The sequence below is a fragment of the Mesoplodon mirus genome (genome assembly GCF_964341445.2).
Source record: "Mesoplodon mirus genome assembly, chromosome: 6".
NCBI lineage: Eukaryota > Metazoa > Chordata > Mammalia > Artiodactyla > Ziphiidae > Mesoplodon > Mesoplodon mirus.
The window spans coordinates 41,214,801-41,240,844 of record NC_138982.1 but is presented as its reverse complement, the minus strand read 5'-3'; the positions used below and the strand labels follow the sequence as shown (position 1 = coordinate 41,240,844).

The following is a 26,044-nucleotide window of genomic DNA, read 5'->3' as shown; positions in this document are numbered from 1 at the left end:
TCTGTACAGAGGCTTTTCAAAAGTTGATATTTTTGTATTGGCATTTAAACTGAGCCTGGATCATCAGTCTTGATTTAATTTCCCAAATCATGAAGCATCAAAATACTCCCATGATAATATTTAAGCTTTTTACAAAAAAGAGTGTGGGGCAGGGCTTCCCTGGTGGAGCAGTGGTTGAGAGTCCGCCTGCCGATGCAGGAGACACGGGTTCGTGCCCCAGTCCGGGAAGATCCCACATGCCGTGGAGCGGCTGGGCCCGTGAGCCATGGCCGCTGAGCCTGCGTGTCCGGAGCCTGTGCTCCACAATGGGAGAGGCCACAACAGTGAGAGGCCCGCGTACCGCAAAAAAAAAAAAAAGAGAGTGTGGGGCATCATGACCTTTTAAATATACAGTATATTAAAGTGTATGAAATATTTTTCTTAATTATATCAATGTTTCTGGACAATTTTAACCAGAATTCCCATAGGTTTTCCCTTTAAATCCAGTAATACATCGTTTTTATATCATTTGCTTATACCCTGGTAGTATGCCATGAATGAGACCAAGAAAAGGGTGCAAAATATGAGGGGAAAGACATAAACTCAGAAAAAAAGTTGTGGAAATAGCTTATATAATGCAAAATCATTTAAGTTTATCACATACATGTCTCAACTGTTTTGATTTTGTATAGAGGAAAGAGATATCTCATAATCTACTTATAATTCAATTATCTCCTCAATCAGAAAACTTCTTTTTTCTACCATGGCATATGCTGTTCGGCTAAAAAACCAAAGATTCTGGCTATATGGTTTATATGTGTTCAGTAGGCTGGTTTTCCAAAGGCATTAGTTTGCTTAGGAAGATGGTGGTTGAGTTTAACTTTTGATTTTTGATCTACGAAGGTGTGTTTAGAATCTCATCCAAAGTATGAATATATAACACATGTGTGTCTGTGTGAATGTGTATATATCAAATTCCAAGTATAGGTTTACTTACCATTAGAATTTTATGTATATATATATATATATATATACATATATATATATATATATATATATATACATATACATATATATATATATACACACACATATCACAATTTGGATAATGAGGGGTATGGAAGCCAATGCTCACCTAAACATACAGAGCACCAGGGTACTTGAAAGCCATTCTGTAGAGTCATTTGACTTGTCATAGTCGTGGGTGACTTAAGAATAGGTGTTTTTAGGTTCCCATCAGATTACTTGGCAAAGAATCAGAAGACCTAGGTTCTGGTTCGAAGTCTAGCACAAACTAACTATATGATCCTTAATATATATTCTTTAAATTACCCATCTATAAAAAGGAAAAGAAGATTTTTATTGATGATTCCATTTCTAACATTTTATAATGTATACATTTACTGGATCTCTCTCTACCTCATGAATTCTCAAGCTCAGAAATATTTGAAATCCAGCCGTCTTTGGAAAATGGCAAAATTGAGACTAAAAATGCTAGATAAATTTGCAAGAATAGGCTTGCTTACGGTCACAGTTTTGGCATCCATCTCAGTGAATATGAATTCTCCTCCTTCAAAGTCATCATTCATATATAGGAGAGCACTGTAAGAAGAAAGGGAAGCAATTTGTACTCTTATATGCCTACACAGCATCACCGCAGAATACTGCAGACTGGGCATGAACTGACCAGCCTGATTAGTAAGTTTCCTCTGAACTAAACATTAAAATGATTGACCCTCCTAACCCTCAAGAGTAAGATCAGATGTAGGGTCATAACCCTGAAGTATTTATTTATTCCACCCAGGTTAAAGTTTTAATTATATGTCAGACTTCATCTCACATTTCGCCTCCTCCAAATAAAACCTAGCTAGGTTTAATCTAGCCCTTTGATCTCACCCACAGAATCTAAAACTCTGTTCTTTCCTTTTATACTAATAACTCGAAAGGATGTATTTTTTCCGTTAAGTAGCTGGAGAGATCTAAGGGGTGTATCCAAGTCTTGCAGATAGGGGGCGCTCAATAAACATGTTTGTATAGAGCACAGTGTAGTAATAATTAACACTATATACATGATGACTACAACTCCTGACTCTTTACACAGTAAAATATCATTCAATAAAAGAAAACTTTTTTGTCCTGAGTTTTCAGTTTCTTACTTACAAAATGCAGACATAGATAAATGATGTGATGAGATCCCTATGCCTGCTGAGATGCACACCCTGTGTTCTCAGACTGAGATATTAATACATATACCACAATGAATATGTTTAAATAAAAGCCAAGTGAGAAAAACAACCCATAAACTTTACTTTTTATATTAAAACAAAATGGGCATTCTGTGGAATAAGATGCAACAAATCGTACAGGGATTTTTAAGATAAAAATATGATATGCTGAAGTCACTTCTCAGTTGTGGCAGCTGCTTCAGAAGATTATTTGAGCATTTCTGCTTCATCGAGATGAATGTGATGACAAGCAAAACAGATCAGCTTTCTAGTTTCCATGGGGTTTTGATAACTGTTGGGCAAAAAGCTTGGTTCTGAATCAGATGCTGGCGGTACCTATAGTCCCGGAATGTGTAAGCAGGAGGCTCCTTCCAGCATTCATTGGCCTCTGGATCCAACAGGCAGTTATCAGCATGGATGGGATGACTGAGGTCATTTCTTCTATCCTGTTGACCTGCCAGGAAAGGGAACAGGGAAGCATGAGAAATTGAATGCTGCAACCTCCAAGAGCAAAGCTGGCAATCTGTCTTCTCTCATGGCTGGTGCCCCTTGAAAATTTGAGGATCAGAAGGCAGAGCAGGCTAAAGAACACTGGGCAAGCACCGTGAAGAGACTCTGGTCCTGCTTTGATATGAACTTGATGTAAAAAAACTGTAGGCAAGTCACACCTGTCTCTTCAGCTATAAAAGTTCTCCGATATAAATATACATGCAGAAATTCCATGCATTTCATGGGCTGTACTTTGTGTGGGGCAGTCAAAGGATGAGGATAAAATGCAAATGTCAAAAAAAAGATTTGATGCAGCTGAGGGTTCACAAGTGGAAAAGTCTACTTCTGTGACATTCTCTCTCCCCTCCTCCTCAGGAGGGTATAGAAGAGAAGATGTAGAGAAAAAAATAGTGATGCCAGGGAATGAGGAGGTCTCTGCCTTTTTAAGAACATTTCTTTCAACAATCCTTTTCATCTTCTATGCTTCCCCTCAATGCTGGTGGGCATAATGGTGACTGTAATTTCCAGGTTCTTGAACCCTGAAAAGTGAAACCTAGAGCAGAAAGGTATTCTTCTGTGTGATTGTAGCAAGCAGAAGAAATGGATTTGAAAGGGAAAATAGGCAGCGTGATGGTCTTCTAATACTTTAGGGGACCAGCAAAGTAGGAAAAGAGGGAAGGGAAAAATCAGAGTGAGTAAGCTTTTGTTTTAGAAATGTAGAACCCTTCTGAACCGTTAGACTGACATGTTCATAGAGCTTTGTTCTGCATTGTTTTCTTTCTCATTTCACTGTGGGTAAAAGGGAACACGTTCAGATTCTGGAATCTCACCAGACAGGGCTGTGCGGCAGACCATGTGTGTATAGGAAAAATACAGGGTTGAGTTCAGCATGAAATAGGATTCGACAATCTTTCGAGCCTTCTCGCTGATGTCATAAAACAGACGGGCACTCTTCAGGGAGACTCGGCCTTCATAACCAAACTGAAGAAAAAGAAGAACATTAGAAACCACTGGGTTGATTGGAACGCTTAAGGAAACCAGATGCTAGGTTTATTAAGCCAATATAGGATGCTCATCTCTCCGTTGGCTCGTGGGAATACTACTACAGACTTGTGGATTTGGTTTAGGAAAATGAGGGAAAGTTGAAAGCTAATTATTCCTCTCCTCTTCTCTCAAAACACTTTCCTCACTCTTCTACAAAAACAACTCTCAGGGCTTCCCTGGTGGTGCAGTGGTTGGGAGTCTGCCTGCCGATGCAGGGGACGCGGGTTCGTGCCCCGGTCTGGGAAGATTCCACATGCCGCGGAGCAGCTGGGCCTGTGAGCCATGGCCGCTGAGCCTGCACGTCCGGAGCCTGTGCTCTGCAACTGGAGAGACCACAGCAGTGAGAGGCCCGCGTACCGCAAATAAAATAAGATTAAATAAAATTAAAAAAAAAAGAAAACACCTCTCACAGTACAGACTGATAATTTTTTGAGTACGTTTTCACCATTGGATCTTGAGCTTCTTGAGGACAAGGGGGTTGTGTATTATTTGTCAGATGCAAATCTAGGAAATAGAGTTTGATCAATTGATAACCAAATGGAGGAATGATGGAGTGATTAAAAACAATGAAGGTGCCATTTCATACTTGCTCCCTTCAATGACCTGTTAGGTCTATATCTTAAACCCTTCTCTTCCCTGTATCTGCCATTCCCAGAAGATCCTGGGTTGACAATTAGGAATTCAAATCCAAAAGAAGTTAAGTTTTACTTTGAGTGCTTTCAGGACAGTTGCACCTTCAAACTTTTCATTGGGTGTATGGGGTGAAGTTTTTCCTCTGTATCCATCACCAACAAGCATGATTCCCTAGAAGCAAAATACAAGGTGCTTTATTAATGAGGATTATGAATTCATCACATCTCCCTTTCTGCCTTGACTGCCAGAAAGCTGAGAACCAAAGTCAATACTCAGAACCATCTCCATTTTATTCTAGGATTCAGTATCATTAATTCTTCCAACCAAAAGAGGGATCTTTATTTAACTTTCACCCCGCATTTTCATTATAAAATGGTGCCACCACTTTCTGTAGAAATAGGTAGAACATAAATAATTAATATATTGATTAATTATTGATAAAAATAAAGAGACTTTTCCAGCGACTTTATATGATAGGCAGGGCACATGCTGGATACAGTTGTCCTAGGAATTAAGCCTCTAGCTCTTCCAGACCCAAGAGCTATGTCCAGAGCTGGACAAAACTACAATCACCCCAACCCAAAGGCTATGAAAGTGCCTCCACAATCAATGTTCTTGTCCTAAAGAAAGTAACGTTTCAGGCCTGGTTTCCTGGCTCCAAGTAAGTCCAGGACCAAAGCTCTTCCATGCTCAGGCCAGACCAGCGCAGTGGGGGTCCCGGTCCTCACACTAGCCACGCTGTGTAGCTCCCGGCATTGTTCTTCTGACAGGACGTTATCCAGGAGGACGCGCTGAGTCCCGTTCAGCTGCTCGGAGTTGTAGACGAACGTGATGTTCTCATAGAGCAGAGGGCCACCTGCGGGGACAAAACACATGGTTGTCCTTGTTACCTCTGTCCCCAAGGTGGGAAGCACAGAACACCCAACAGCTTTCAATGTGCAGTTCAGGAGTCAGTTTCCTCACGAATATTTAGGAGTGCAAAGACAAATTACAAATCTGGAAGCCTGAGAAACGCAATATGGATTCAAGAAAAAGGCAGATGTCTGGCTACCAGGTTTCCCCATGATGTTGTAATTAATGTATTACATTTGTATAGGATTTGGGGATTGATAAACTATTTTTTTTTCACTTGATTCCAGGGATGCTCCTGCAAAACAGACTGGGCATCTCATAGGATTCTTCTCAGTGAAGACTTTCCAGAATTTTCTCAGCAGTGGGCCCCTCCCTTCTCCACAGCCCTGGGTTCCTACCTCTGCCACAACTTCTCATTCAATTACTGGATGACATGACATCACGTTAGGTAAAGACTTTTTAAAGAGATAGCAGGACAACCAAACAATTGAAAAAAAAAAAAAAAAAGAAAGAAAGAGAAAAAAATTATTTGACGGCATGTTTGTGTCCTCAGTTCCAGCAGTCTCCAGAGCAAAACCTTCACCAAGTAACTCAGGGAATAAATGCCCATCAGGACAGTCATAACCAAGTCACCTGACTCCTTCCCAGTCTTCTTTCCACCACCTACTGACTCTGGATGGTCTGACTTTTGGAATAGCTCTTTTTCTCTGCTCTCTGGGCAAATTATATCCATATATATATATATATATATATATATATATATATATATATATATATAAAATCTCCCCCACAGGAGAGTTTCCTGTAGGCACCTGCTCCCTCACTGGACAGAGCTTACAACTTTATAAAATTAGCTCCATATTGGCTCTTCAAAGCATTATGCTTTGGGGCTATGTTTTAGGTGGCGAAATTACAAAATCTAGACCTGACATGGTTCTTTCCTCATAGAGAATAGGACTGAAGGACAAAGCCTCTGATGGTGAGGAAATCTTCCAATGTAGCAAAGTACAAACACCTTGAACCAGAAAACTGAATAGAAAAGCAAAACTTGTTTTTCTCCTCTTTATAATATTCCTCCTAAAGGACCTTATGCCTGTCAACAAGAGCAGCTCACCATGGAGGGCATGGGGGTGAGGAGGGCTCCTCCCATCCTCCTCAGTTGGGCAATGGCCACCAGCACACTGGTCTAAAACACATCATTGAAGGGGAAGGAGACAACTGAAGTGGATGTCTACTCTTTGGCTTTAAAACAGATTAGTCAAACTAGGGAACAGCACTGAATGTTATTAGTCCAGTTGGGATAAAAGAGTTACTACAGCCCATGATTAATGGAACATTAAAATAATGGGAGACTGTTTCTCAATCTTGAGTAGTGTATGGTTATGTGTTAAAGCAAAAGTTCCCTAAGAAGCTTCAGTGCTGACAAATTATTTGTACTGCAGTTTTACTTCCATGTTTGCAATCAAAAAACTGTAAGTACAGTATTTATTTTTATAGCTTCATACAACTGTCATACCCAAACCAATTTACAAGATTAAATAAAAGCAAGACCATAAAACCAGCTAAATTCAAATTAACAATATTAATAAAATGGTTAATGTTATTTTGTGGAAACTAAAAAGCAGTGTTCCACATGAATTTTCTAATGAGTGATCTGGCCCTGGTTCTTCTGAGCCAGCATTCCTCAGAGTGCTCTTGGTGAGTAATGACTCATTCTACTACAAGTTTTCTCTGTTGAAACTACTGTGAAATCTTAGTGGACCATGATGAATTTTGGCCTTCATCTGGTCTTAATACATTATTCATAAGTTTGTCCTATTTCAATTCTTATTAGTCTTTGACCATTGAAGTGTTATTAACCCATGCCAATGTGATGGTAACTGCATCCATACCCACTGAGGTATGAAATCTCATGGCAGTCCTTAGCTATAAGTGGTTATTCAGATGACCCACTAGTTGCCCTTCTTAATTTTTTTTCCTCTTAATTTTTTAAATGACCATCAAAATTTATAACTACAGAATTTCTTGGATTCCAGGAATATATCCACAAGCTCCCAGTTTTAGTATCAATCTTTTGGATGAACAGAAAATACATACATAAATGTCTCTATCTATATCCATCTATATCTATATCTATATATCTCCTACAATTCAATGTTTTTCAAACTGTGTTCTACAGAAAAGTTTTTAATGAAAAAAGAGTTTATTGATCAAATATGTTTAGGAAGTACTGGAGTAAACAAAATTTAAGAGGACTTCTTGGAACTTTTAATATGTGAACAGACATTATGAATATCCTAAATATCAATATAATATGCAGCAGTTCTCACCCTTAAATAAACACAATACCCACCCTTTCTTCCTTCCCTCTTTCTTTCCTCCCTTCCTCCCTCCATGCTTCCTCTCTCCTTCCCTCATTCCTTCCTTCCCCTCTTCCCCTTCTTTCCTCCTTCCTTCCCTCCCTCCCTCCTACCCTCCCACCCTCCCTCCCTCCCTCCCTCCCTCCTTCCTCCCTCCTTCCTTCCTATGGCAGAGAGACTCTAGGTTGGTCCCTAATGGTCACAACCTCCTGGTACTCATAGGTTTGTGTACTTTGCTTCCCTCAAGTGTGGGTGGCGCCTGGTGCTTGCCTGTAACTAATAGAATATGGCAAAGGTGATGGAATATCACGTCTTTGATTGGTTACATAACATTGCAACTCCTATTTTGCTGGTTGAATCAGTCTGTTGCTTTCTCAGCTTATAGTCTGATGAAACAAATGGCTGTACTGGACGGGCTCACACGGCAAAGAATTGAGGGCATCCTCCAGCCAATAGTCAACCAGAAACTGAGAACCACAGTCCAATAGCCTTCAGGAACTGAATTCTGTCATCTGAGCTTGGAAGAAGATAGTTTCCCAGCTTTAGAAGAGACGTCAGCCCTGATCAACACTTGATGGAACCTTGTGACAGACCCTGAAGCAATGGACCCAGCTAAGCTACCCCCATAGTCCTGACCCACAGAAACTGTGAGATAGTAAGCGTATGTTATTGTAAGCTGCTACCTTTGTGCTAAATTTTTTCACAGCATGGAATGGACCTTTTAACAAAAAACACAGTTTGTTTGGGAAAGGTTGCTCTAATCTATATAGTTAAGATCCATAGCCACATTGAGACTCTCCCTCAAATATTCAAAAGTGAATGGCATATTCCATTTCCATTCAGAAACGTAGAGGGAGATGTTCCTTCAACAAGAAAGACAAGATACTTGTACGTTCACTGGAAAGAATTTTCTAGTATAAAATTAGAATAGAAATGGAAGACAGATCAAGGGTTTAGTGGACTAGGTTGGTTTGTACTTTGCCATGTTTTTCTCATTTTCTATATTGAGAGTGTATCACTTTAAATATATTAGTTTATTTTCAAAACATGTCTTCAAAAGTTATTTTAAAACATTCAGAAAAATGCCTACCATGCTTAAGCTCTGTATAAGTATTTTCCATTATTATGATGATCATTTTTGAATTGTTAAAATATGCCTGGCATATTGTGTTAAGTTTGAATGAGATATCTTAATAAGCATATGGCATAATGGATTATATTTAAAAGAGAGCTACTGGGATATTGACAATTCCCCCAACCATGGCATAAGCAATATACAAAGATCAGGTGAAGGGACAGAGAGCAACACAGAGTCTAAAATACCTAAATTCTAACAGGTTTGGGCAGAATCTGTACTAGACATCTGCCTTTCATGTAGCTTGCACAACCACCACTAAACCCAGAGCTTCATACAGAGGTTTCCCACATATCCATTTAACAAAAAACAGGCAACTACCTACCCACTAACCAAAAGGAAAACAAAAATATAAAAGGAAAAATAAATCCTGTCATTCAAAAATGCAAGTCTACCAGCCTATAAATGACTAGTAGCACAACAGACAGAGAAAAACATTAAAATAAAAATAAAAATGTAGTCCAATAAGTTGTGGCTCCTGGGATCTGATTTGACAGCTTCAGCCAACTCTTAACCACAGCCTAAGGAGATTTAGTTAAACAACTTAATTCTTCCCTCATTCATAAAGTATGTGCCTGGCTCTGACTCTCCATTTGCAATAAAGAGGAATCTTACAGGAAAATGCTCTTTTGTGTTCACTGCCTATGGCTCATGGCAAGAAGATATATTTTACCATAAATATGACAAGGTCATATAAGTTACGACGGGACTGTGCTAACAAGCCCTTATATGAGCACTGCCCTTTACAGTTTACAAAAGACTTTCATATTCATCCTCTCCAAAGAGTTGCTATCCTTCTGTTACAGGTAAAGGAACATAAGGATCAGAGAGAGTGAGTCTCTAGTTACCCATCACTCTGGAGAACATCAGACTAAGATAGGCTTCCTGACTCCAAGTTCAAAGTTATTTCTACTCTACCCCTACTGACTCTGGGATTATTACTGAGCAGGGCTTTTGGAAAACTGGTGGTTGAAAGAAGAATGGATAAGTGACAGATGTTTTTAATAAGATGACATGCATATTCCAAGGACTGGAGTCGCTCTGGGGTGCAGTAGCCCTGAGTCACTCCCATCTTAATGCTCAGGAGACATCCAGTATGAATACTACTAAATACTGTTAGGTAACAGAGTAGATGGAAATCTCTTTGTGGAAGATGAGAAAAGCTGAAATATATTCTAATCTGGAAGCACGCATCCTTTCTTGCCTCCCTGACATCTGTTTTCAGCCAGACTAAGATGTTGAAAGTGTTTTCAAATTGGGAACTTTGCCTCTGTCTACCACTGTTCTTAATTTAGACCATATTTTGATCTCTAGTGACTGCACAGAAGGCTTTCCAGTAGGTTCCCAGGGAACATCCTATGATTCATTAGCCCATTCAATGGCAGAAATGATAGAATTTGGCAACCCAGTCAATCATGACCTTTCTCCATCCTGTGTAGTTTTCTGTTCTACTCTTCCCATTAGCCTTCTTAGTCATTTGCTGGACATCAGATCCCCTGGTAGCCAGGAAAAAAATGCTTTGAAATTTGGCAACTGTCCTGGAGCTTCCCAAACGTTTACAGCAAAGTGCCGGCTTACTGGCATGTACTTCCTGGGTGATTTCTCAGCTTAAAAAGCAACTTGAACTCTGGCTGACCATGAAGCTCTCTGGCACTTGTAAAATAGCTTGGGCTTTGTGACTACAAACTGAGGTCCAGGTCAGATTAGATGAGCATATTATCCTGTTTACTGCCTCAAACTGACTTGGAAGCTGAGGAAGGAAAGGGCTGGGAAATGTGAGAGCTGCAGAGAGCCAGAAGTTTTCAAATCAGCTAGAGGAATGTGCTGACATCTCTCTTGTTGGGGAAAGGGGGACTGTATTTATTCTCAATGAAGGTTTTTTAAAAACCTCTTCTTATCTTGCAATTATTTAATCAATAGGGGATACATTTCAGATATCTAGACACTGCTATGTTCCATCATCAGGTGAAGAACAGAAAAAAGGATTTGGATTCAAAAGCCTGCTTAACCTATTACAAGCTCTGAGGCTTTGGGTAGGTCACTAAATCTCTGTGAGCCTCAGTTTTCTTACCTGTGAAGTGGGGGACACTTTTCTCACAGGAGACGCTGCCAGTATTAAAATGAACTGTGGATAAATTTGCTGGGAAAATTGTAAAACATATAGAAGTAATAATAATTGTTAAGGATTACTACTGTTGTTAGTACTACACTTGCTAATAAGTTATGGTTACAAGAATGTTTGGCTCTATTTAAAACCTACGTTGGCAACACTCCACCTATGACTCCAGTCACTTTGAGGTTATGTAAACAGGCATCTAATATCCTGCTGTCTCCATCTCTGAGCCTTTTGGGTCCTTTGTTTCATCCACTTGAATGGCTCCCTCCACACTTCTGTCAATCTAATCTAAATTCTACTGATTTCCCTAAGCCCTGATCAGATATGTGCCTCAAGGATCTTAAGTTAACTAATATCCCGTGTTACCTGTCTCTTCAAGTTTCCCCGATACACAGTCTATTCCATGCTCTCTAGCACTCCCCTCCAATGTGAGAGAAGTAAGCCAGGTAACCTCTCCAAGCCTCGGGTACTCAGCTGAGGACGGCAATGATCATACAGTCCCTGCCTAGCTCACAGGACTCCTGTGAGTGAATTTGGTAGCACTTTTGTTGAAAACCAAAAGCAGTGATATACACAACTGAGACATTCTTATTTTTGAGACTTGCTTTCAGAATTTTATGAACTGGAGTAGTTTAGTCCTATTCTTTATTTTTTAGTGAAAATGGGTTCTACCCTGATATGGGTAAGAACTGGCCAAGTCCCAGCCTCCCCTTCCCCTCCTTCTAAGAGTAAAAGTGCAATAATACTTACCCTCTCTTAGGTCTCGTTCTATCTTGGGTGATGACTTTTTCCGCGTTGATAATCCATGAACTGCTGTCCCCTCCACATTCACTCCTGAAGGAACCCTGCCCATTCAAAAAAAAAAAGTTGAAATAGCAATATCCCATTGAATAAAAATGTTCAAAGGCAAAGGATACCTTACTCAGGTAGTCTATGACTTCATATTGTATATTTTTGTGGTTCACAAGTCCACTTCTTTCAAGATCAAATTAGATGCCATTGCCTCCATGAAGCTCTTCTCTATTTTCCCAATGAGTGTGCTCTATTTCACTTCTCTAAATCTTCTTAGCAACCTTTATTACAGTTCATTGTATCCATAATGTAAACCCCTTGAGATTAGACTTTGAGTACCAACAGAGCATGAAACAATGATCACGTGCATGTTTACAATGCTCAGAGTGTTGTATTATAAGTGTTGAATAAAGCGCATCACTGAAAGATGGTTGAATTGAAATAAATCATGTCCGAGTGTAGTGATTCTCAACTATTCCAAGATAGAAGACATGAGTTTGTGTCAAACCTTGTGAACACACACAATAGCATGATACCCTTTCAATATATACAAACTGAGCAAATCCAAATATGCATATACATTCTTGGATCTCTTGAAATAATTTGAGGTCACCCAGGGGTTGAGCCCTTGAAGCTCAGTGAGAGACCACAAGATTTTGAATAAGAAGGTCTGGATCTGCCAGTCCTTCATGGTGAGATACTGAGTCCTTTGCCTTGTCAGGGCCTCAGTTTCTGATTTTGATAATAACCTGGACCTCAAAATCTTGTGGACTAAGAATGCCACCTGCCATATCAGTAAATGAAGGACGTTGCGACCATCAAGCCATCAGCCACTACAGCCTCCCCTGATGGTGAGCCCTGAAGGAACTGAGGATGGAAAAAGGATACCCACCATCAAGCAGTCAGGCACTGCAACCTCCCCACAACGGTGCACCCTGAGGGGACTCAGAATGGGAAAACACAGGACACTGGCCCCAGAGAGCTGAGGTGCATATCAAAGGAATGATTTCAATGAGCCCAGGCTCTTGAAATCTTCCCATACATAGAAAAGTGTAAACCCTAAATTAACTAGGGATGTCTGGTTTTCTTTAATTAACAGTAATATTTTGCTATTCTGACTGTCTGCTTTTTGTTACAAAACTCCTATACATCCTGGCTCCTCCCTTAACTCTTGGGAGCAGTCCCTCAGAGCCATTTGAGAGGCTGTCTCCTGGGCTTGAAGTCTTCAGAAAATCCACTGAATAAAACGTAACTCTCAGTTTTAGAGTGCATTTTTTTTTCAGTTGACAACCTCAAACGTGTAACTCCAAGACTCTATGACTCCTTGAAATGCTCAGAACATGTAAACTGACTTTTGACATCTATCATTTAAAAAATTGAGTTTTCTTCAATTCTGATTGAGTTCATGACACTTAATATTTTAGCTTGCTGTGAAACTTTCTGAGCTTGATGCTTTCAAATAAATGCAGTAAGAAAATTTAGCATGAAAAAGATAATTTAACTGTTTTTTTCCTATTAAAAAAATCAAAAACAGCATCCAACTTTCTCTGATTTAGAGTCACAGAACATTTAGCCATTAGAGATCACCTGATTCAATCCCTTGATGTGAGGAAAAGCATGAGACCCAGAGAGGAAGATAAATTATTTAAGGTGCCTTGGAAATAAGAGGAAGAGCTGGGACCAGAATGAAGAACTCCTAATTCCCATTTCAGAGCTCTTCTAATTATATCCTTTTGCCTATTTCATAGAGCCCAAGTTCTTTATAATAAATATGATTCTAAGTATTTCTTCTCATTACAATTAAACATTCTAAATGGAGAACTTACTGATTCTCATCCTGTCGTCCTCCATATTGAATCCAATAATTCTGTTTTAAATTAAAAAAAAAAAAACTCAGTAGTTTTGTCACTAAAATTCCATGTACAGAAATAAGATAAAACACTCAAAAGACCTAAAATATTAGAAAACTTGCATATTATATAAAGCTATAATATGGTATTTATTTTAAAATTTTAATAAAAAAGAAGGCTAAGGTTGGTGCAATTTTGGCTAAGACAAACTGTATTTAAAAAATAGCATGGAATTAGCCTGGGCATCCATCCTTTTGTCTAAGAAAGTGATTTAGAATTTGGTAACAAGAAGACACTTAGAAGATAATTAAGTATAACTCCTTTCACTTTTATAAATAAAACAAATAAACAAAAAGTCCAATCTGGTTAATCATCTGTATAAGACCATAAAGTAAATGATATTTTCCCCTAGGGTTATTTGGGATAACATAACTTTCAAAAATAGTAATACCAGATATAAACATATTAGAAATATTACACTAGAAATGTACATTAAAATTATCCTAATTTAAAAAATGTGTCAATAAAAACATAACTAACAAAGAGACGAAAAATGTGTTACAAATAGGATATATTATAATCAGTGCTTTTTATATTAACTATTAACATGTACAGTATATAAAGAACTTATATAGCAATGAACAGATAAATGAATAAAATACTTGTCCAGGTAAACCAAATGAGAGGACAAATACTTAATAATAATTTGTGAAAAGTTGATTTTTGCTAGTAATCAAAGGAATACAAATTAAAACAACAGCGGTGCACCATTTTGTACATAATATATTGGGCATATGAATGAGTTCAAGATGTTGCTTCTCATTGTTGAGATGTTGATGGTAAAACCATAAACTTTTATGAACCATTAGGAATAATGAAGGTACCAGAAAACTCTCCTAGAAGAAATATTTCAAAAATTTTAAACCTTCTCATATACTTCGATGGCAGAGTTAACCCACTTCTGGGAATTTATCCTATGGATATAGTTCAGTAGAAAGAAAAATGCTTAATGCATTCATCTGGGCACAAGAAAACAAAAATAAGTAAAACAAATGTTCAACAGCAGGAAAAGGATTAACTTATTTATTGTACATCAACTATAGATGTAGCTAAAAATAATTTTGAAAGCTGTAAAGATATAGAAATTGCTTATGCTATCCCAAATAAAAATCAATAAATAAAAATAGAAATCTATATATATAGAGGTACTACTTCTACAAAAGGGATGTCTTCATATGAAGAACGTTTAAAAGACAACATGGGGGACTTCCCTGGTGACACACCGGTTAAGAATCCACCTGCCAACTAAAAGCTGACTCTTTGAGAAGATAAACAAAATTGATAAACCATTAGCCAGACTCATCAAGAAAAAAAGGGAGAAGACTCAAATCAACAGAATTAGAAATGAAAAAGGAGAAGTAACAACTGACACTGTAGAAATACAAAGGCTCATGAGAGATTACTACAAGCAACTATATACCAATAAAATGGACAACCTGGAAGAAATGTACATATTCTTAGAAAAGCACAATGTTCTGAGACTGAACCAGGAAGAAATAGAAAATATAAACAGACCAATCACAAGCACTGAAATTGAAACTGTGATTAAAAATCTTCCAACAAACAAAAGCCCTGGACCAAATGGCTTCAGAGGCAAATTCTATCAAACATTTAGAGAAGAGCTAACACCTATCCTTCTCAAACTCTTCCAAAACATAGCAGAGGGAGGAATACTCTTCATTCTATGAGGCCACCATCACCCTGATACCAAAACCAGACAAAGATGTCACAAAAAAAAGAAAACTACAGACCGATATCACTGATGAACACAGATGCAAAAATCCTCAACAAAATACTAGCAAACAGAATCCAACAGCACATTAAAAGGATCATACACCATGATCAAGTGGGGTTTATCCCAGAAATTCAAGGATTCTTCAATATACATAAATCAATCAATGTGATACACCATATTAACAAATTGAAAGATAAAAACTATATGATAATCTCAATAGATGCAGAAAAAGCTTTTGAAAAAATTCAACACCCATTTATGATAAAAACCCTCCAGAAACTAGGCATAGAGGGAATTTACCTCAACATAATAAAGGCAGTATATGACAAACCCACAGCCAACATTGCTCTCAATGGTGAAAAATGAAACCATTTCCACTAAGATCAGGAACAAAACAAGGTTGCCCACTCTCACCACTATTATTCAACATAGTTTTGGAAGTTTCAGCCACAGCAATCAGAGAAGAAAAAGAAATAAAAGAAATCCAAATTGGAAAAGAAGAAGTAAAACAGTCACTGTTTGCAGATGACATGATACTATACATAGAGAATCCTAAAGATGCTACCAGAAAACTACTAGAGCTAAACAATGATTTTGGTAAAGTAGCAGGATACAAAATTAAGGCACAGAAATCTCTTGCATTCCTCTACACTAATGATGAAAAACCTGAAAGAGAAATTAAGGAAACACCCGACTTACCATTGAAACAAAAAGAATAAAATACCTAGGAATAAACCTACCTTAAGAGATGAAAGACCTGTACGCAGAAAACTATAAGACACTGATGAAAGAAACTAAAGATGATACAAACAGATGGAGACATATACCATGTTCTTGGATTGGAAGAATCAACATTGTGAAAATGACTATACTACCCAAAGCAATCTACAGATTCAATGCAATCCCTATCAAACTACCACTGGCATTTTTCACAGAACTAGAACAAAAAAATTCACAATTTGTATGAAACACAAAAGACCCCGAATAACCAAAGCAAACTGGAGAAAGAAAAATGGAGCTGGAGGAATCAGGCTTCCTGACTTCAGACTATATATACTACAAAGCTAGAGTAATCAAGACAATAGGGTACTGGCACAAAAACAGAAATATAGATGAATGGAACAGGATAGAAAGCCCAGAGATAAACCCACGCACATATGGTCACCTTATCTTTGATAAAGGAGGCAAAAATATACAATGGAGAAAAGACAGCCTCTTCAATAAGTGGTGCTGGGAAAACTGGACAGCTACATGTAAAAGAATGAAATTAGAACTCTTCCTAACACCATACACAAAAATAAACTCAAAATGGATTAAAGACCTAAATGTAAGGCCAGACACTATAAAACTCTTAGAGGAAAACACAGGCAGAACACTCTATGACATCAATCACAGCAAGATCCTTTTTGACACACCTCCTAGAGAAATGGAAATAAAAACAAAAATAAATAACTGGGACCTAATGAAACTTAAAAGCTTTTGCAGAGCAAAGGAAGCCATAAAGAAGATGAAAACACAACCCTCAGAATGGGAGAAAATATTTGCGAATGAAGAAACTGACAAATGATTAATCTCCAAAATATACAAGCAGCTCAAGCAGCTCAATATCATAAAAACAAACAACCCAATCCAAAAATGGGCAGAAGACCTAAATAGACATTTCTCCAAAGAAGATGTACAGATGGCCAACAAACACATGAAAGGATGCTAAACATCACTAATCATTAGAGAAATGCAAATCAAAACTCCAATGAGGTATCACCTCACACCAGTCAGAATGGCCATCATCAAAAAGTCTACAAGCAATAAATGCTGGACAGAGTGTGGAGAAAAGGGAACCCTCTTGCCCTGTTGGTTTGAATTAAATTGATAGAGCCACTATGGGGAACAGTATGGAGGCTCCTTAAAAAACTAAAAATAGAACTATCATATGACCCAGCAATCCCATTACTGGGCATATACCCTGAGAAAACCATAATTCAAAAAGAGACATGTACCACAATGTTCATTGCAGCACTTTTATTTATTTATTGTTGTTGTTGTTGTTGTTGTTGTTTTTGTTTTTTTTTTTTTGCGGTACGCAGGTCTCTCACTGTTTTTGCCTCTCCCGTTGCGGAGCACAGTCTCCGGATGTGCAGGCTCAGCAGCCATGGCTCACGGGCCCAGCCACTCCACGGCATGTGGGATCCTCCCAGACCGGGGCACGAACCCGTGTCCCCTGCATCGGAAGGCAGACTCTCAACCACTGTGCCACCAGGGAAGCCCATTGCAGCACTATTTACAATAGCCAGGACATGGAAGCAACCTAAGTGTCCATTGACAGATGAATGGATAAAGAAGATGTGGCACAAATATACAGTGGAATATTACTCAGCCATAAAAGGAAACAAAACTGAGTTATTTCTAGTGAGGTGGATGGACTTAGAGTCTGTCTGTCATACAGTGTGAAGTAAGTCAGAAAGAGAAAAACAAATACTGTATGCTAACACATATATATCGAATCTAAAAAAGAAAAAAATTGGTTCTGAAGAACCTAGGGGCAGGGGAGGAATAAAGACACAGATGTAGAGAGTGGACTTGAGGACACGAGGAGGGGGAAGAGTAAGCTGGGACGATGTGAGAGAGTGGCATGGACATATATACACTACCAAATGTAAAATGGATAGCTAGTGGGAAGCAGCCACATAGAACAGGGAGATCAACTTGGTGCTTTGTGTCCACCTAGAGGGTTTGGATGGGGAGGGTGGGAGGGAGACACAAGAGGGAGGAGATATGGGGATATATGTATATGTATAACTGATTCACTTTGTTATACAGCAGAAACTAACACACCAGTGTAAAGCAATTATACGCCAATAAAGATGTTTAAAAAATTTTAAAAAAAGAATCCACCTGCCAGTGCAGGGGACATGGGTTCGATTCTTGGGCCAGGAAGATCCCACATGCTGGAGAGCACCTAAGCCTGTGTGCCACACCTACTGATCCTGCACTCAAGAGCCCATGAGTCACAACTACAGAGCCCACATGCCACAACTACTGAGCTCATGCTCTGCAGCTACTGAAACCCACACGGTCTAGGGCTCGTGTGTCGCAACAACTGAGCCTGTGTGCTGTAACTACTGAAGCCTGCGTACCTAGAGTCCATGTTCCACAACAAGAGAAGCCACCTCAATGAGAAGCACACGCACCGCAAAGAAGAATAGCCCCCGCTCGCCACAACTAGAGAAAGCCAGAAAGCCTGCACAGAGCAAGATCCAACGCAACCCCAAAAAATAAGAAAAAAGAAGGCAACAGAGACACGTGGAAAAAAGTAGTCAGCATGATAGGTAGTACGATTGTGACTGATTCTGTTCTTTTGAAGTCTTTTTATTGTTTAAAATGTTTAAGAGAAATGTTTAAAGAAAATACAAAATATTGCATACAGATATTAGGAAATAAAACAATCCTGAGGCAAACATATCATATTCAAAACATTTCTTTCCTATTCAAGTATATTTGTTTTTGACTTTAGCTCTCAGTGACATGGAAATCTGTTAAAGTCTTTTACAGTTCATCACATATACAGGGTAAACACACCCTCCCTCCAGTGTTTGTTTACAAAAAGCAGGGGATTATAATCAACAAAAGGGGCTGGACAATACAATCATAAATAAGAAGTGCACCGAATAGTTCCTTTAAAGACCTTTTCCTCTCTCCTCTTTGTTCTTACCGGCTCAGTGTATGAAAATCCCAGACCCTCTGCAGCTGATTTTATTAGTTCTGATTCCAGTTTATGATGCTTCACAAACATCGCCAAATCCTACAGAAAAAAAAAAAAAAGAAAATGTATACTTAAATAACAGTTAAAAGGTATGATTAATGTTCAAGTGGAAATAATTTTCTTTAGACAGTAACAAATGAGCTAAAAAAATATTCACAGCTGCAAAAAATGTCTCTATCTCTGTAGATTTTCGCAAGCTAGCACATAGGTGAAAAACACGCTTTTAGCATTACTAATTAAAGTTGCAAAGAGCTGAGTCCTAGAACTTTTACTAAATTGTTAGCTATCTTTAAGAGAAGTCTTATATTTTTACCAACTCTCCCCAGAGCACTGAGCAGAATAATGAGTTTCTTCTCAGAACATGGGTCTTACCTCTCTGGCCTGGATAGATGCTGGGTCAGTGCTGTCATCCAACAGACTCTCATAGTAATCCACATTGTCTCTGACATCCTCGTCATCTGGATGGAGTAGAAGATAGGCCTTGGCACACTCCAAGGCTTTCACATATTCGCCAACTGAAAAACCCAGGAGTTGGGGCATTAGAGTCAGCCTAGGTTGGTCTACAAAATTTTTAAAAGATATGTCAACATGTCCATGAGAGTCAGCATGAAATGATCAGTAAGAGGGAAGATGCTACCTACTGTATAGCACAGGGAACCCTACTCAATACTCTGTAATAACCAATATGGGGAAAGAACCTGAAAAAGAATGGATATATGTATATGTATAACTGAATCACTTTGCTTTACACATGAAACTAACACAACATTGTCAATCAACTGTACTACAATATAAAATAAAAATTAAAAGAAAAGAGGGATGATGCCATGAGGTTGAGTAGAAGCAGCAGAAATAGTTGTAGATGAAAGGAAGGACAGGATTTCAGGTATTCCAAAGGTACTAACTTCGGTCTGCTATGCTGCTAGATGTCTTCAACAAATTATCAAAAGCTCCACCTGAAGATATTTGCTGGCAACTTACATTATTTAATACAGAGTAGAATTTTTGAAGTTAATTCTGATTTTTGTACTGAATTTGAAAACATGATATCTAAGACCAATTTCAGCAATCCAAATTCTATTAATTGCTTTTAAACCTAAGATGCTCACTCTTTCTTTCTCAATGAGATAAATGGAAATTAAAACTTTATTGAGGGGCTTCCCTGGTGGCGCAGTGGTTGAGAGTCCACCTGCCGATGCAGGGGACACGGGTTCGTGGCCTGGTCTGGGAAGATCCTACATGCCGCGGAGCGGCTGGGCGTGTGAGCCATGGCCGCTGAGCCTGTGCGTCCGGAGCCTGTGTTCCGCAACGGGAGAGGCCACAGCAGTGAGAGGCCCGCGTACCGCAAAAGAAAAAAAAAAACAACTTTATTGAGATATCAATTTTCACGTAATGATTTGGGAATATTTAAAATTTGATAATATATTCTGTTGCTGTGCAATGAAAAGTGTACTCCGTGTGGAGAAAAAAATCGGTAACATCTGTCAAAATTACAAACAAATAAACCATTTGATGCAGCAACTGTACTTCCAGAAATTTATCCTATAGATATTTACATGCAAATGTAAATGACATACAGGAAATATTATTCATTTGATCATTGATTGTAATAGTAAAATATTACAAGCAACACAATGCTCATCAGTAAGGAGACACATTAAATAAATTATAGTATGGTGATATCTAGATATAAAGAAAAATTAATGAGGAGGATCTTTATGTACTGAAACAACTAGATTGAACCATATAAAACTGCCAAAATTTGACCATTTTTGACCAAGCAAAAGGGAATTTCATAGGTCCAACATAGTAAAAACAATCTGATATGTATCATTAAGTGAAGAAAACAATGTGAGGAAGAGTGTAAATAATGTGCTATCTTCTATGTGTAAGAGGTAAAATAATTCAGAGACACTGTGTGTGTGTGTGTGTTGTTTCTGTATAAAATTTTGGAAGGGTAAATGAGAAACTGTGGATTTTAGGGCATGAAATTGGGTTGTGGGGAAAAGAAAGAGAGAGAGGTTTTTAAATATTTAGTCTTTAAACCTGTGAGTATATTATCTTTTCAAATTAAATCGAAAAATTAAATTTAAAAATCACATAAAATATCAATCTAGTATAACTTTCAGGGCATTGTCACAACATTTGCCCACTTGTGGTTTCACCTTCTGCTCTTGTTCTGAGCTGTAGTGATGTGAGGTGAGAGAGAAAATGCATACACCCCCGTAGCTTGATTACAACTGAGGAAGGCAGAGGACTAACCCACAAAAATTCGATGTCTGTTGTGATGAGCCACACCCCTTCCCCCCAAAGTTTTTCACAGATAATCCACGCTTTACCTCGATAGTAGGCAAACTGTAGGTAGTCATAATGTAGGGGAAGAAAGTTCTCGATTGGTGAGAGGCGGCCAGGGCGGGTGGCAAGTTCCCTCACGCATTCATGCTGACAAACCAGCACCTGCACATAGTGATCTGAAAAACAAGAGTCAAGAAGTGGGTTCCTCTCATCTGCTCAATGTCCAGACTTCAAAGTGAGAAACAGGGTTACACAGGGCATCTCACCTCACCATACATTCTTAGAGAGATATCATTATTATCCTCATTCATGATCAGAAGTCCTTTTCACAAAGAAAGTAAGTGACTCACCAAGGCTTCCTAACCAGTGATCACTAGACTAATTACTAGTAGATTCTAAATGTATAGCACTCTTTCCTTCTGTGTATTCTTTTTCTACATCTCCTGAAAGTGACATAGGCCATCTCATCCCACCCATGCCCAGTTGAGTAGATTACTTTCTTATTTAACAACTTGGGGGTCTCTTTTTGGACTTTAGATGGCCTGAAGTGTCCTGGAGTCAGGATGGGAAGTTCAGATCCCAGTTATGTTAAGGACCGGTTGAGAAAAAGGAACTGCCATGTACGTGGGGAGTTCACGCAGAGAAGTGAAACCACAATGCTCTTTTTCCTTGTTAATATTTTCAAGCCACTTTTACTAAAGGGGAAATAAAAACAACATTCCTTTACATCTATTGATCAGGAACCTATTCTACCCAGTTACAAATTAGTCTATCACCTGGACATTATAAATCCTAATACTGAAGGGACTGGTAAAATAGGAGAAGGATGAAAGCTAAAGAACTTGAAGAAGGATTTTGCCTCTTTTTCTTTGTTCCCCTTTCTTTGTTCCCATTCTTCTCACTTGCAAACAGGCGAGGATCCTGAAGTGCAGGAGTTTTCATGCTCCTTTTAGCTCTGGGTTCTATCTCATACAAGCATGAGCTGAGGAAACACAAGTGGCTAATATCCCAGAAAGAAAACCCTTCTTACATTTTGCCCCGACTCTGATTTTTACAATGAAGATAGAGGCAGTCTTTTCCATTAAGAGAATAGTCCATTCATGCTTGTGCAGAGCAAGTTCTCTTGAGAATAATGATAAAGCCACCAGACTTCATGACTGTACAGTCTAATCCACAACTGCCTCCTTTCAAAAGGCTTTCTATTATGCAGAGTTTGGCTTGTATCTAGATGACCTTAAAGAGGGACCCCCAAAACACAACAGAAAGGAAATATCTGTTTCCTGCTGTGTAGGGAAATGTGCTAGTTCTCTTAAAACCTAGCTAACTCAATCTAATATAGTACAGCTAATAGGATCACTATCATACATTGGTTCTTAATTTCAGTTGGAAGACATGAGGAGAAGAATGGGTTATGTTTATTTGATTAGCATGTTATAAATAAATAGCTAGCTATTTTATTTCTTAAGAAAACAACAAACAACTCTCAAGCATTTCTCCTAGTTTTGCTGGCCATTTGCTTTCCTCTTTACCTTTTAATATGCACTACTAATTCCAAATGACAAGCAAAAGGAAAAGGTGGGAAACACACCCAACAGGAATCCACAATCTGAATGAGGTATTTTTCAAAGTAAGACATTAATAGCAGCAAAATAAACGTGACAAAATGATATCCTTTAGGGCTTCATTGAGCATGGCTGGTAATAAATAACTGCATTCAGAAGCCATTTGTAGTTTTCTCCAATTGGTAATGTTCTTCCAACTCTAAAAGTAAAAAATTCTGGCTTTCTAAATACATTCTGTATTTTAAAAGCTGGACTCCTAATCGAGAATAGTTTTGAACCAGGCAGGAATTTACATAGTTAGAGGAATGATATCCCTTTTTATTAGTTGTATTCCTTGTCTCCTTTCTATATCAAAAGTTATTGTGAAATTATTATGTTTTAATAAGTTTGAGATTCAAGACACTTGCATGGGAATACTTTTAAAGATTTCCATCTCATAATGAATTGGATATGCTTCAAATTCCTGAGAAGACTTACCATATTCCTGTAACATATAATATTTGATTAAATTTGAGGGACTATGAATTTTTTATCACTTTTATTTACTGGAAGTAGGGTGATGGTGGTGGTAGCTGTGTTAGTATTAGGAGCCTGATTTAGGAGACTTCTATTCTTTTCCAGCAACCAGCAGGCTGTGGTGACCTCAGAAAATTTTGAAATGTTAATTTGTGGAAATTTGTCAGTCAATTCTCTTAAACCAGATCTAGGACATTTGACAAAGCTGTTCAGTGGCCATTGGTAGAGGTAGGTATAGAGATGAATATGGGAATGAAAGCAGGGAACCTATCCTTAAAAAAACTACAAGATAGTAAACTGAAATAAAGGAAAAGCCTGCCCATTCTCAAATAAAAGATTAAGTTAAATAAATATTCAGCAGTTGAAATGTGAAGCACACATAAAAGTGACATTCAAATGAGCAGTGTTTACAAAACTGCAAGTAAATGGCTCTGGTAGAAGCCCAACAAAATAAAACCTTATGGAAAAAAATTCCCAATAATGCTGTATTGATTTTAAGTGAATTGAGTTGAACTTGGGTAATTGAATGTGTAGCAAATAAATCACTTGACAAATAATATATTTACAATAGCCAAGATATGGAAGCAGTCTAAGTGCTCATCAATAGATGAATGTATAAAGAAGATGTGATATATGTGCACACACAATAAAACAGTACTCAGCCCTCAGCCATAAAAAAGAATGAAATCTTCTTACTTGTGACAACATGGATGGACCTAGAAGGTATTATGCTAATAAGTCAGAAAGAGGAAGAAAAATACTATATGGTTTCACTTATCTGTGCAATCTAAAAACAAAACAAAACAAAACAGAACAAATGAACAAACATAACAAAACAGAGACAGAGTTATAGATATAGAGAACAACTGGGCCAGAGGGGTAGGTGGTGGGGGAGGAATAAATTAGGTGAGGGAACTTAAGACATACAAACTTCCAGTTGCAAATAAGTCATGGTTATGAAATGTACAGTGTGGAGAATATAGTCAATAACTATGTAATATCTTTGTATGGTGACATATTGTAACTAGATTTATTGTGGTGATCAGTTTGAAATGTATGAAAATATATATATTTCTAAAATGTAAAAAAAAAGGCTAAAAGAAGGCACATTGATTTTCAGTTTACTTCTTAGTCTAAATTTTGATATATATTTCCTAATTATCCCTCTAAAAAACCTCAACACAAACTTGCACAAGGCTCTTAGATAGCCTCATCCACCAGAGGGCAGACAGCAGAAGCAAGAACTACAATCCTGCAGCCTGTGGAACAAAAACCACATTCACAGAAAGATAGACAAGATGAAAAGGCAGAGGGCTATGTATCAGATGAAGGGACAAGATAAAACCCCATAAAAACAACTAAATGAAGTGGAGGTAGGCAACCTTCCAGAAAAACAATTCAGAATAATGATAGTGAAGATGATCCAGCACCTCAGAAAAACAATGAATGCAAAGATCAAATAGATGCAAGAAATGTTTAACAAAGACCTAGAAGAATTAAAGAACAAACAGAGATGAACAATACAATAACTGAAATGAAAAATACACTAGAAGGAATCAATAGCAGAATAACTGAGGCAGAAAAACAGATAAGTGACCTGAAAGGCAGAATGGTGGAATTCACTGCTGTGGAACAGAATAAAGAAAAAAGAATGAAAAGAAATGAAGACAGCCTAAGAGACCTCTGGGACAATATTAAATGCAAAAACATTCGCATTATAGGGGTCCCAGAAGCAGAAGAGAGAAAGGACCCGAGAAAATATCTGAAGATATTATAGTCAAAAACTTCCCTAACATGGGAAAGGAAATAGCCACCCAAGTCCAGAAAGCACAGAGAGTCCCATACAGGTTAAACCCAAGGAGAAACATGTGGAGACACATAGTAATCAAACTGGTAAAAATTAAAGACAAAGAAAAATTATTCAAAGCAGCAAGGGAAAAATGACAAATAACATACAAGGGAACTCCCATAAGGTTAACAGCTGATTTCTCAGCAGAAACTCTACAAGCCAGAGGGAGTGACATGACATATTTAAAGTTATAAAAGGGAAGGACCTACAACCAAGATTACTCTACCCAGCAAGGATCTCATTCATTTTCAATGGAGAAATCAGAAGATTTACAGACAAGCAAAAGCTAAGAGAATTCAGCACCACCAAACCAGCTCTACAACAAATGCTAAAGGAACTTCTCAAAGTGGGAAACACAAGAGAAGAAAAGGACCTACAAAAACAAACCCAAAACAATTAAGAAAATGGTCATAGGAACATACCTATTGATAATTACATTAAACATGAATGGATTAAATGCTCTAACCAAAAGACACAGGCTCGCTGAATGGATATAAAAATAAGACCCATATATATGCTATCTACAAAAGACCCACTTCAGACCTAGGGACACATACAGACTGAAAGTGAGGGGATGGAAAAAGATATTCCATGCAAACGGAAATCAAAAGAAAGTTGGAGTAGCAATACTCATATAAGATAAAATAGACTTTAAAATAAAGAATGTTACAAGAGACAAGGAAGGACACTACATAATGATCAAGGGATCAATCCAAGAAGAAGATATAACAATTATAAATATATATGTACACACCATAGGAGCACCTCAATACATAAGGCAACTGCTATCAG

At 38.0% G+C, this 26,044-nt stretch overlaps 1 protein-coding gene across 1 annotated transcript in view; it reads right to left on the bottom strand.

The window, feature by feature from the left end:
* The window catches only part of P3H2 (prolyl 3-hydroxylase 2), a 157,480-nt gene that overhangs the window by 9,869 nt on the left and 121,567 nt on the right, over window positions 1-26,044 (bottom strand). Inside the window, exons 4-13 of the mRNA XM_082625436.1 lie at window positions 21,370-21,501; window positions 19,403-19,545; window positions 18,980-19,069; window positions 13,452-13,492; window positions 11,584-11,678; window positions 5,099-5,226; window positions 4,446-4,541; window positions 3,524-3,674; window positions 2,541-2,658; window positions 1,506-1,581 (exon numbers count right to left, since the gene is read on the bottom strand). Coding sequence (XP_082481562.1) covers window positions 1,506-1,581; window positions 2,541-2,658; window positions 3,524-3,674; window positions 4,446-4,541; window positions 5,099-5,226; window positions 11,584-11,678; window positions 13,452-13,492; window positions 18,980-19,069; window positions 19,403-19,545; window positions 21,370-21,501 — 1,070 coding nt within the window. The remainder of the gene's footprint in view (window positions 1-1,505; window positions 1,582-2,540; window positions 2,659-3,523; window positions 3,675-4,445; window positions 4,542-5,098; window positions 5,227-11,583; window positions 11,679-13,451; window positions 13,493-18,979; window positions 19,070-19,402; window positions 19,546-21,369; window positions 21,502-26,044) is intronic.